This window comes from Peromyscus eremicus, chromosome 2, assembly GCF_949786415.1.
Source record: "Peromyscus eremicus chromosome 2, PerEre_H2_v1, whole genome shotgun sequence".
Taxonomy (NCBI): Eukaryota; Metazoa; Chordata; class Mammalia; order Rodentia; family Cricetidae; genus Peromyscus; species Peromyscus eremicus.
Window position 1 is genome coordinate 109375142 of NC_081417.1, and position 13820 is coordinate 109388961.

General features: G+C 40.5%; 1 protein-coding gene across 2 annotated transcripts in view; it reads left to right on the top strand.

The window, feature by feature from the left end:
- Positions 1 to 6600: 6600 nt before the first annotated feature.
- Positions 6601 to 13820, top strand: part of Tek (TEK receptor tyrosine kinase) — a 119988-nt gene continuing 112768 nt past the window's right edge. For both annotated transcript variants that reach the window (XM_059254534.1, XM_059254535.1), the window contains exon 1: positions 6601 to 7105. In XM_059254534.1, coding sequence (XP_059110517.1) covers positions 7054 to 7105 — 52 coding nt within the window. In that variant the 5' untranslated portion in view covers positions 6601 to 7053. The remainder of the gene's footprint in view (positions 7106 to 13820) is intronic.

Sequence of the window (13820 nt, forward strand, 5' to 3'; positions counted from 1 at the left end):
GCCACTGGGGGAGCTAATATGGAGGTTCCTCAAAAATCTACAACTAGAACCTCCATATGATTCAGGTAGCCCATCTTGGGTACATACCTGCCTTAGTTTGCTCTTTATCATTGTGATAAACACCATTACCAAAAACAACTTGGGGAGGAAAGGGTTTATTTCATCTTACAGCTTGTAGTTCATCACCCAGGGAAGTCAGAACAGAAACTCAAAGCAGGAACCTGGAGGCAAGAACTGATACCCAGGAGGAACGCTGCTACTGGCTTGCCCCTCATGGCTTGCCCAGTCTGCTTTCTTATACAACTCAGGATCCTCTGACCAGGGGTGGCACCATCCACAATAGGCTGGGCCCTCCCATATAAATCACTAAAACAAACAAAAAAATACCCCCATGGGCTTTCCCACAGGCCAATCCTTTAGGACCATTTTCTTAATTAATGCTCTCTCTTCCCAAGTGACTCTAGATTGTCAAAACTAGCCAGCACAATACCCAAATAGATGAAGTCAGAATAGAAAAGAGATTCCTTAATACTCATGTTTACTATAGCAGTAATCACAGTAACTAATATATTAAGTCATCCCTGGTATCCATCAAAAGGATAAGTGAATGAAGAATTTGTAATATATAGATACATATATATGATGGAGTATTCACCCACAAATAGTAAAACCTTCTCATGTGTAGCAAAATGAATGGGGTTAATGACCATCATGGCAAGGGGAACAAGCCAATCACAAACATGCTGAAAAAATTCTAAACTCGGTGGCACAACAATTTAAGTATGACTAACATCATTTACTTAGACACTTAGTAGTTATGATAGTCAATTGTATTGCATGTGCTTTTTACTATAATTTTCAAAAGCAGTGATTTTATGATACATAAATTAAATTTGAACAAACATGATTTTAAGAAATAATCAGTGTTCTTACTTTGACCTGATTGGCTTTCATTGGATTGTGATTTTATAAGTCTTCATATCAAATAGTTAAGGGTCTGGAGACATAGCTCAGTAGCAAAGCCTTGCCTCGATTTGTCAAGGCCCTGAATTTGGTCTTCAGTGGTGAGGGCTGGTGGTGGGTGGTGGGGTAAGTCTATTTTTCCATTTTGGATCTAGGTTTAGCTGTGTTGTTTGGTAAAACAATGTTTCAGAAACAATGGTGTACCGATGTTTAACCTCTGCTTTAAGAAAATGTCCTTATTTCCATTCATTCTTAGATTTCTGATCCTGCCACCCAAAAAGGCAGGCTGACTTGCTAGCAGATGAGAGGTTTGTGGCTTCATCCATCTTGACCTTCATGTCTGAAGCTGGGTTACCTGAACAACTGGCATTTTACTCTTAACACAGGAGGCCCGCTGAGACTAGAATGATCCAGGGAAATGAGTTCACAACAGAAAAATGAGATTCATAAGTAAAGACATACACTCAAAAGAAGCAAATGTTAGCTTGCTACAAGGTGGATAACTGTGAAGATGTAATTCAGTATTGGAGTGGTTTGTTATACGATCAGTTACTACTACAGGACTGTCTCATGGATGAAGGGACATCTGAATTCTATTTTCAAAGATGAATAGGAGTTCACCTTTTCTTTTTCTTTGTATTTATTTTAAAGCTTTTTTTTTTTTTTTTTTAGAAAATACTGGGACATGCTACATCCCCATTCTGAGTATTTTTTATTACCTTTTTTTCTTATGCTAAAGATTGATCCCCCTATGGATAGTACATGTTAGGCGAGAGCTCTACCACCAAAGTACATCCTCTGCTTCAAGTTTTCTTTCCTTCCTTCCTTCCTTCCTTCCTTCCTTCCTTCCTTCCTTCCTACCTATCTTCCTTTCTTCCTTTTCCATTTTCCACTACTGGGAGTTGAACCAAAGGCCACTGTGAACAAAGGCCACTGAGCTATATTCCCTGCCACTGCTACCACTTTAAACACTGTTGCCTCCTCATCTCCTCATCTTCCCCCTTTCTCCTCCTCCTCAGAAGTTTATATTTTCAAATAGGATCTCACTAAGCTTCCAAGGCTGGCTTTGAACTCACTCCTCAGTCCAGGCTTACCTTGAAGTTGTGATCCTCCGAGTAGCTGGGACCACAGGCCTGCTCGATGAAGGTTTCTGTCTCCTAATGACTGAGGCTGTTTTGGTCCCTCTTTGCTTTAACAACACAGGTTCATCTGAAAGAAAGCACAAAGCTTCTGCCTAAGGGACTTAAATGTATCTGAGAAGATGCCACCTGCACCTAGCAAACACCAGGAGTAAAAAAAAATGGCATGCTAATGGGTGATTTATGGCACAAAGGGTACCAAAGCAAAGAACTGCGGAACCTCTTGTTGCCTGTACCACCCACTGGCATTTAATCACACAATGCTTGGTTTTGTTCTTTACCCTTTCCTGTTATGATGCATTGTCACTGGCTTGTGTAATTATGAGCTTCAAAAGCAAAGAATGCATCATCTACTTTTGTGTGTCATCTTACAAGGACTTAGTGTCCACTTGCCAGTTAGATGTTTATGAGAAAGAAAGGAATGAGTGAAATAGAAAGAGAAAGGAAAGGAAAAGGGTACAGTCACTGACAGGGTTTCAGGAAAGCAGTCTGGTGAGGGTCAGGTATTTTCCATAGCCATCCCTCAGCGTGGGTGTTGCCACTTCAGCTGTGCTGTCCTGGCTGAAGGCCAGGACTTGATTATTGATGGCCCTTCCTTTGCTGCTATTCACTGTTAAGAACAGCAGGTTCACAGAAAGCTTCGTGGAAGTTTGTAAGAAGCCAGATGTGATGACGCCAAGGCCTGGTGCCACTGACCAGCAGAAAGCAGAATGGCCAGGCTAGGCTACAAGTCACAGACACCTAATCTGTCCACTCAAGTCCTGCAGGCGAGGGTCACTTGGATTCAGTCCACTTTGCCACCAAGTGTGTTAAACACATCTACGCCAAGGCTTAATGGTTGCAAGGACTCCCCTTTAGCTTCTTTCATATATTTGCTCTTTACTTTAGAGCAGGGGTTCTCAACCTTCCTCATGCTGTGACCCTTGAACACAGTTCCTCATGTTGTGGTGACCCCCAACCTTAAAATTATTTTGTTGCTACTTCATAACTGTAATTTTGCTACTGTTATGAATCATAATGGAAATATGTGATATGCGACCCCCGTGAAAGGGTTGTTTAACCTCCAAAGGAGTCATGACCTGCAGGTTGAGAACTAGTGCTGTAGGAGGTACCGGGATTGTTGAAGAACATGAAGAGTAGAGTAACAATGGCCGATTTTGTTTTGTTACATCACAGAAACAGTCACTTTAAGGTTTTGGTGTGTTTGTTATGTACAGGTGAATGTATAAACACTTCACCCTGTTCTCACCAGTTCTTTCTCCAATCAACATACCCTAACACATTCACCACCCCCTATCCATCAACTCCAACTTGTATTCTAACAGTTATCCTGTACTAGGATAGGTATATATTCTGTTGATACTCAGACTGCTTCCTGGTTTTGATTATTATCAACAATGCTCCTACAACATAAATTTTAGAGCACATTTTTTATTTTTGCTTGGTAAATATCATAAAACAATCCAGTTGTGATAGTGGTTGTGGGTATAGTAGGAAGCCATAAAGTTCTTTTATTCAATATGTATTTAATACAAATTACTATTTTTTCCCATTTCAAAGATGTGGAGTCTGAAGATTTAGATACCTGAATGCAACTGGTCACATCACACATGGAGTATATTACAGATATGACAAATAAAGTCTGGGTTTGCCTGACTTCAAAGCCCTTTACTTGACGTGAGCATGTGAGGAACAATGGTAGTATCTTAATTTTTATCAGTTCACTAAATATTTATATAAGACCTACTATGAAGGGAGACAGAAGGGTACAAGGTGGGGCCATGGGAATAGGAAAAAGGTGGGGAGAAGGAGAATTAACAAAACTAATTCTGTCTGAATATGTCATAATAAAACCTAATTTACAAAAGACCACTATATGCCCTGCACTGTGCTCAGTCTTGGAACTTTAGTGGCAAAGAAGTTAGGTATGTTCCCAGTTTTGTGGAGGATGCAGTCAATTAGGGGACAGAGGAAGACATAAAAAAGATAGATACAAGTGTATAATTAGTACCATGAAAGAAATGAAGAGAAATAGAGCAAACTATTGTAGAGACCTGATGTTCAAAGACCCATTAGACGCTAAAGTTTAAAGCACTGGTTCTCAACCTGTGGGTTGTGACCCCTTTGACAAACCTTTATCTCCAAAAATATTTACATTACAGTTCATAACAGTAACAACATTACAGTTGTGAAGTAGCAATGAAAATGATTTTATGGTTAAGGATCACCACACCATGAGGAACTGTATGAAAGGGTCGCAGCCTTAGGGAAGTTGAGAACCACTGGTTTAGAGGCTGAGAGCTAGAAGATAAATGCAAGGTGAGGAGAACCATTCAAGTGCCCTGACTCCCATTTCCTCAGCAAGGCTCCTCAGAGAACGCAGATGCACTAATGATGACCACATCCACTTTCTAAAGATGGTTTCTGAGCATGTCCAAGCACTCCTCATTATGAATTGGGAAGAGGCTTGCCCAGTGATGGAAGTGGCCTCTCTCTCTCATGGGCAATCTCAGCAAGCCAACCCATTAAAACAAAACAAAACAAAACAAAACAAAACAAAACTTCCCTTTTTATATGGCTTGAAAGATTTTGCTGGGTTATATAAGCTGTAAGGGAAAAAAATAAAGACACGAGAGAAGGAAAATGAAAGGGTTTCCGTGCCCCGATATTGGGTTTCTCTGAAGATGCGATAAATCAGATCAGGCCGAATTAAAAGTCCAGGTTTAATGAGCAAAGTACCCCCGGGTGATTCTTGGGGGAAGAAAGCGAGAGGAATCACATGGCAAGTGTAGTGACCGTGCCTTAAATACCCTGTAGGCGTGTCTTGAGCGTCTCCAGGGGAGGAGCCGACCCTTGGCGGGCTTTCTGAGGGGCGGGGTCTGGAATGGGGGGAGTGGGGCCAGAGCTGAGGTTTCCAACAGAAAACACCAGGAAAGATGGAGAAGGAAAGTTAGAAGGAAGACATCAAGAGAGATACAGAAGGGATACATCTGGATAGAGGTAAGAAAAGAAATAGAGATGAAAGAAGATGGTAGAGAGACCCTGAGTTTCTGTGCATGTTTTTTCCCTTTTCTCCCTGACCCCCAAAGAGTTAAGTTTTGCGCCCCTCGCCATACCTATAGAATTAAGTTTTACTCCCTCAGATAGAAAAGTCAAGTTGAGTGATTAGTTCGCAGACTCCGTGGATCCCCCTCAATCCGTGAGCTGCTGAAGGCTGGTCCTCACAGCCGCAATCTGAGCCAGTGTCTCCCCGGAGGACTGAACTAGGCTATCCACCCCTTAGGTTGGAAGCATTCCTGGTTCTCAGTAACTGCTCTCAAACTATTAAGGCTGAGTCAGTGTTTGTCCTCCGGTGTGCATGAGGACAGAGCTGAGCTATCTACCCCCTCAGGTTCAAAGCATTGTGGGCACTCAAGATCATTCCTGAAATGATAACACCTAGAGCAGAAATCAGTCAAGACCAGTAGCACTGTGGTGTCTCTTCCTGCTGCTCTCGTGGGAAAGGGAGGGGTGAGTCTTTCTTCAGGCAAAGTCAGGTGAAGTGGAGTGCTTGCTTTATCCTGCAGGGAAAAACCACACTGAGACAAATACTCACTTGGATCAGCTTAGGGAGCCCAAGCTTGCTGGAGAATCCATTCCTACAGCAATTCTTTTTCTTTTGATCCACGGACTCCGCTCCTATAGACACAATCACTTTTGTTTGCTCTTTGTAGAGCTAACTTAATTTTTTTTTACTTATATTTTCTACGTATGTGCATATGCATTAAGGTCACACATGAGGTACACATTTTCAGGTGACTGTTTTTCCGTCACATGGGCTTTGGATTGAGCTCAGGCTTGGTTTTAACTGCTGAGCTATTTTACCTGCCTGGTATTTTTTAAAAATCTGGAACAATCCAGGAGTGGGGTTTACGGTTGTAATCTCAACACTCAGGAGGCTGAGGAAGAAGCATCATTATGCGCTCAAGGATAGTTTGAGCTACAGAGTGAGGTCCAGGCATGCCAAAGCTGTAGAATAAATGCCTCTCTCAAAAAGCACTCCCCCCATATTTTTGTATACAGTCTGTTCTGAAATACTGTTTGCCAATAACTATGAAATTATTCATGTTACTAAATCTTCCCATGCCAACTTCTCCAATAAATTAGATCACCCTCAGATGAAACACTAATAAAAATTAAAGCTGTAGCCAGTAGCATGCGTATATTTGGGCCCAGGGCCAACAAACAGGCCATCTGGGTGTAAGAAAATAGGCTAATGGTTGTGGAATCTAGTCTCTCGTGGCTACGCTGTGAGCTGACCTCAGCCGTGCTCACTCAAATTGATTGCTTTCCAGGTTATGATTTCTCATGACAGGAAACTTCTTTGCCCAATTCAAACCCTGTGAGTTAAACACAGAGCAAATGCTGCTCCCAAAGCCCCTTCTGTCAGGGATCCCAGTGCACCCCAGAGAACTGATTAGTCTGAGAAGGGCTGGTCCTCATCGCATACCATACATAGGTGGAGGGCTTGTTATTCAATTCCTGGCCTATGAGAGGATACCCCTATTGTTCCTGAAAACGCTGACCAGGACCTCACTTCTAACAAAGATCCCTCTGCCCCACAACCCAGTCAAGGCAGGAGCCGAAGCAGGAAAGATAAGTGCGTGGTTGAAGGGCGAGATGGATAGGGCTCGCAGTGCCCCCAGCCCTGCTGATACCAAGTGCCTTTAAGATACAGCCTTTCCCATCCTAATCTACAAAGGAAACAGGAAAAAGGAACTTAAAACTCCCTGCGCTCCGACAGAAATGAGACTGTTACCGCCTGCTTCTGTGCGAGTCCTTCTTGCCTCCAACTTGTAAACAAGAGCTGGTAGACCATGCGAGTGGGAAGTCGCAAACTTGTGGGTTTTTGAAAGGCTCCCAGGGACCTCATGCTCATCTGTGGACGCTGGATGGGGAGATCTGGGGAAGTATGGACTCTTTAGCTGGCTTAGTTCTCTGTGGAGTCAGCTTGCTCCTTTCTGGTAAGTTTTGGCTTGATGCTTATTTATTTATTTTTATGTCATATTTTAACACAGTGACGGCTCAGTTTTCTCTCTCACCAAACCTTCATTTTGGTGATACTCACATTGCTCTTCTGTGACTTTCCAGTTTGTGCACGTAAAGGTTGAAGTTCAGATCCTCCCGTGGCGTGCGCTGAGTTTTCTAGCCATCTCTTGTGGATGTTGCCTCCTGGGTTGATATGGTCTCTCCCAGGACGGAGTAAGTCACCTTATTTGAAGGGATCTGCCTATTTAGGTGTGTTCTTTCTTGCCTCTCATTCTGGTGTGTTTCCTTATCGATAATAGCAAAATCGGGTTGTAATTACGTCAAAGAAAGTCTTCTATGATTTTTTTTTTGTAGAAACAAAATTCCTACCTAGCAGTGTACAGATTGTCAATGTTAAGTAAAAACAAAAACACTTTTCTTTTAAAATCTCATATCTCCATTCTTTTTAATCCCAGTATTCCAATTTGAGGCTTTTCTTTCTTTTAGGTAGGAGTCAGGGAAACTGGGGCTATGTCACTGACTTTAGTTTTTTGTTTTTTTTTTTTAAATGTTTCACATATAGTAAATCATAACGAATAGCCCAATCTAATAAAACTTAAGCAGTTGCCAAGGTCACTGGATTCAGGATTTTACCAAATCCTATAGTGGCCTCAGGGAAGGGCTGGTGAGAATGAGCTTGGGTTTTGTGTGAGTATCACAGACTCTACACAGTGGGGTGCCTTGTAACTCACCTAGCATTTAAAACATGCTGGGAGAAACATAGGACCCAAACTGCAGCTCACAGATCCGTTATCATTGCCACATGTTTCTTCCTATTGGTTTGAAAATAGTCTAGTTATTATAATGAAAATGGAATTGACCCAGGAAATGAGTTTGGGAAATTTTACCAAACTTACTGGTGAAATAGAATTGGATACCAATACTTGTGATGTTATTTTTGTATTTTTCTATATGTTTAAAAAGTTTGTTAAGTATTTAAAAAAATTAACCCAGTAAAGTAACATAATTGTGTATAATTTGCCATACAGCTCCTCAATTTGACTTCAATAGCCAATGTATCAGAAATTTAATGATAATATTTTAAGAATAGTACAAATTGCTGATAGGAAAGAGTATTAAAGATGGTGTCATCTACTTATGCAGTAGTTTATGACTAATATAAATTACTACATATTTATATTAATGTAGAGATATGTTGATTTTTTTCATATTTATGTACTAAATAATTATCAAGATCCCCTACTTTTGTCTAGCTTTCCAAGTGTCACATTTATCAGTGACACACAATCTGGGACTGATTTTACACCAGAGATTATAGTGATACAAAACCCAGGTACCGATGTTTGCTCAGATGTAGGTTTAAGTTAAATAAAATAATAGTGTGCTCATATACACACACGTGTATGCACACATACACACACATATGTGTACACACACATAGCTGTTTTAATTTATCTTTCCCCTTAAGTGACTTTGCTATGGTATTTTGCAACATAAGTTTAGAAAAATTGTCATAAAAATCAAACAAAAAAGTCCCGTGGCCAAAATAGTTGTGTCATTGCTGCTTGACCTTAGTTCCTTGATTTCTGGGGAGAAGATGACAAGAAGGAGGAGGTCATGTTCTTGTTAGAAAGTAGAACACAGAACGCTTTCTGGGGAAGGTCTCTGTTGATTCCTAACTTTTGTTCTGGGTCTAAGCCTCCATGAACATGAATGCTTGAGCTGGGTGACCACAGCAACAGCCACAGGAGTCCATTATTCAAGCCAGTCTCTAATAGTAGACCTCATTAATGCGGCAAGGGAGGTAGGGCTTATTTATTTATAGTCTACTTGATGGCCTCATATTCATTTTTTGGTGAACAAAAATAATTGAAAAATAAAGAGTATATATTTGTCTGAATCAAGGTTGTTCCTAGTGGCAGAGCAGCCCTGCTAACACATAAACTGGAAGAGGTCCTGTAGCTTCCACAACAACTCAAGATTCTGGTGCTTGATCCTTCCACCTGAGAATCATTGCCAATTTCAGCTTACAGATAAGTTCTCATAACTTAGTAAGATTGCCTATGCCTTAATGCCCTATCTCATCAAACCTGGCTGCTTGCTCTAAAGAGCTATCTACATGTAAAACAGTCCCCTTTCTCTTTCATCATGGATGTCCTATGCAATTCACACTGGTGGGGAGTCTGAGTCTTTAGGTCACACATCTTAAGCTATCTTTCCTGTCTTGTCTGACATTTCAAACAACTGCATTCAGAGATAGCAGAGATGTTGCCTGGGCGGCGGAGGAAATGCAATAGCTAGGTGAGGAAAGTGGTCCCAGGTGGAGCCACCTCCTTTGGGGTTGGGATCAGGGCACCTCTTGAAGTTATTTTCCAAGGGAAAAGCTGGCCTTCTTCAGAACTGTTCCTTTCCGACCATTGCTGTTGTTAGCCCTTCCCTCTCAGCCCTGCCCTGAGAGAACTTCCAGGAAGAGTCTAATTCTTCTAAGACATCTCTCCAGGAGGGCAGGAGTCCTTCAAGTCCCTCTCAAAAGACCAAGCTGTGTCTTCTAGGCCAGTGGTTCTCAACCTTCCTGATGCTGTGACCCTTTAATACAGTTCCTCATGTTGTGTGACCCCCAACCGTAAAGTTATTTCTGTTGCTACTTCATAACTGTAATTTTGCTACTGTTATGAATCATAAATATTTTTGAAGATATAGGTTTGCCAATGGTTTGTGACCCACAGGTTGAGAACCACTGATGTAGGGGCTTTAGATAGGATGGCTCTGAATTCTTCTGAAAATATCAATTTGTTACTTGCAGCTCCAACCTTCAAAAGATAGGTGTTATCATGTCACTTCTGATTCCTAGTGTTTGGTTTTCTAGTTAGCACACAGAACGAGGATTCAAGAAATTTCTTTAATCTAGAAGCGTTGGCCAAAAGCAAAAGATACCATTGCAAAAATAGTTAAATGTCAAATTTGTTATTTGAGTTAAAAATAGATTATGAATGTTTATTGTAGGAGACAAGTGGTTAGTTTAAAATTATTGTGAATCATTAAGTAGGTTTTGATTAGACACAAAATTATTAGGAGCTCTGTTTATGTGAAATATAATGCATAAATTAGGTGCAAATGAGAAATGATATTACTTCAATATGCTGCTTAGAGTTTACCCATCAAACACCAAAGACCCAGAGAAACTTGACAACGAACTGGCAGGTGAGACGTAACAGTTTAAAACATGGACGAAGGATCACAAATTTGAGTTTATAACATCAAAGCTCAAAATGGATAATCACAGCACACTAATCATTCATCTTTTTCGGACGAGACTATCCATTTCTCAGAGTTGGATCAACTATGATGCTGCATGTTACTTAATAAGAACTCCCTCAATGAAGTCAATATAATCCAAGGAGAAGTCTTCCACCAGCATCACTGCCCAAAGCAACACTGATGTCACCTCTTCCAGCATCCAGGCAAAGCTCTTATCACTTACAGTCTTTTCCCACCAGACCTTAACATGGTTAAACCCCTCAAGGTTTCATCCATTCATCTCTGCTCATGGTATATATCAAGACCACTTTCAAAATCTACACATCCTGGGGTTGTAGAGGTAGCTCAGTGGTTAAGAGCACTGGCTGCTCTTCCAGAGGACCCAGGTTTGATTCCTAGCACCCACACGGCAGCTCACAACTGTTCGTGACTCCAGGGGATCTCACGCCCACATATAAAATAAAGTTAAATGATTAAAACAACAACAACAGCAACAAAAACAACCACGCAAACTACCCATCTTTTTGTCTCAACCCTTGTTTGTAGACTCTTACCATTTGGAAACAGCAATTTAAAATTAATTATTTTTATTTGTATGAGTGGTTTGGCTGCATGTATGTCTGTGTACTATGTGTGTGCCTGGTGCTAGTGGAGACAGCAGAGGGCACTGGATCCCCTGGAACTTATGGATGGTTGTGAGCCACCATGTGGATGCTGGGAGTCTAACGTGGGTCCTTAGGACTAGAAGTCTTAACTTCTGAGCCACCCCTCCAGCCCCATGGAGTTTTTATTTTATTTTCCCATGGAAACTTTAAACCCCATCCCCTGCAAACAGTGCCACTTTCCCTAGGTTAGCTCTTCCTTTTCATATTTTTCTCCTAATTCTGTACAGACTATCAAAGTCTCTTTGAGTTTGGGGCAAGCAGATTTAACTCAATTTCATTCTTAAAGTCTTTTACAACTGGTGCTATTCATTTTCTATCTTATTAATGCATGCGTTTGGCTTTTAGTGTTTTCTTTTAACTAAATAGAGTTTAACAGTTGTGGTAAGGAACACTTGGTACTCTATAGTGGACCTGAAAGAAAAAAGGCATGTTGTAGGCAGGGCTGAAGCCACACTGAAATGATATTTATAGTAGATCAAGTTCATATACAATGAAAGTAATAGTTATTGTTATTGTAAAAGGTTAATTTTTAAGTAAAAACTTTCTTTGGGCATCGAAAATAAAGGATAAACTCAAAATGATGTTTAGCTAAATTTTTTTACTTAGTATGAAGTATTTTATAATTGTTGAATACTTCCTATAACATATACATAGGTTTTATTCAATAGACATTTAACAAATTTTTGCATGCCTTTTGATATCGATTATTTGTATGTCTTTGGTTTCAATAAGTGGTGACTTATTGAAGAATTACTTTGAGCCAGGAACAGTACTAGAAACTAGGAATATAAACAAGGTCGACCCATTCCTCCTCTTTACCTTATGAAGCTCATATTTTTGTGGGAAAATAGATGATGAATTATATGATTTTTGTGATAAAATGATATAATTGTAATTTATACAAAATAAAAGTATTTAAAAGGTGACAGAAATATTTGTTAAATTCAGTGATACAAAATGAGACCACAACATCTAAATTCTATATAAATATTTCTGTTTGGTTTTTGCTTTGCTGGGGATCAAATTCAAGGTCTCATGTATGTTAGGTAATCACTCTATTAGTGAGCTAAATCCACAACTCTTAAACAGAAATATTTAGCAACATGTGGATGCATGCCTCTTTCATACCAGCATTTCGATCATGGAGACAGGAGGATTATGAGTTCAAAACCAGACTGGATTGCATAAGGCCTTTAAGTCTAGCCTGAGCTACACAGAGAGACCCTGTTTCAAAACTGAAGGGCTGGGTTTGTAGCTCAGCAGCAGAGTACTTTCTTAGAGTTTACATGGCTCTGGGGTTGATCTGCAGCATTATAAATAGTTAAAATTATAATAAAAACTACAATAAACATTTAATTAAAAGTCTATCTACTATAATGACTTCACTGACTGCTTATTAAAAAAAATAAAAGAATGACACTGGGAAATTTGCAATTTGCAGGTTGAGGTGGTTTTTTTTTTCTTTTTAAGAACTCCTAAACGGTTACAAATATTTCCAAAATATTTAGGAGTTATGTCTAGCCAAAGGTTTTTGGAGATCGGTCTCATTGTAAAGCTTGGGCTGGCTTGCAACTCCAAGTAACCAGGCTAGCTGTGAGTTTGAGATTCTCCTGTCTCTGCCTCCAAGGTGCTGAGATGTGAGATTAAGCTGCCATGTCTAGTCTAAACTATTTTAAAACAGAGAAGAAAGATGAAAAGAAAAACAAAGACTTCTCGTTAGAGGAAGCAACCCACAAGAGGGTTGGCAGTATGAAACTGCAGGTCAAGCTGGAGGAAGTGGAGGACAGCGGGAACATTAAGGATTAAGTTAAGGTTGGAGTCAGACTAGGGAGGGCCTTGGAGACCATTTTAAAATGCTGTTTTGTTCTCTATAGGTAGAAATTTAGCAGGGTGTTAGTCCCATTATAATATATCTGATTTAAGCTCTGGAGAATTCACTGTAGTAATTTTGCGGAGGTTGGATTAAAATGGTGGAGACGGTAGGTTGGGTCCAATATGGCTTCTCAATTTTGTAGACAAGAAGGCTGCAGGGACGAACAGAAAGATTGAAAGAGGCTTAGGAGAAGAAAATGCCTGGTTAGTGACTGGTTGCGTAGGGGAGAGGGGAGCAGCATTCTGGTTTGTGTAGAGGTGGCACCATGCAGTGTGCCGAGCAGCGTTCTGGTTTGTGTAGAGGTGGCACCATGCGGGGTGCCGGGAAACATGATAGGGTAGAGTAAATGATGATTTTCTACATGTACATGTTGAGGTTGCATTTAAAGGGAAATGTTGAGCAAAATTTGTTTTTTGGAGATCTGAAACTCCAAAGAAGGGAATTAGGTAATGGCACACAGAAATCTTGATAACCAAGTGTTTTATGAAGAGTTAGCTGTCAGGGGATGGTAGAAACAGCAAAAACCAATCAGATTTCTTTCCTGAAACTTCTAGACAATTGGTGTTGCTAGCCACAGAAAGAGTTTTAAGGGCAAGAACAGTAAGATGCAGGTACCAGGGGTGACAGCCTCCAGGCCTGAAGCATTAGCTTACAGATGAATTACTTTACAGAGAGCCAGGCAGCTGCATTGGCCGAACCAGATCTGGGAGGGGGTCAGGAGATCAGCTGGCATCACTCCCTGCATCCCTTGTTTCTGATATTTTAAATTGATAACCCAATTCCCCCAAATCTGACCAGGCTCTTCCTTAGCTTATATCACAAATACAGAATGATTTTTAGATAGAGCCATGCTTGCTTCCTTCCATAGCTACCTCCAATATCTATTTTACTTGT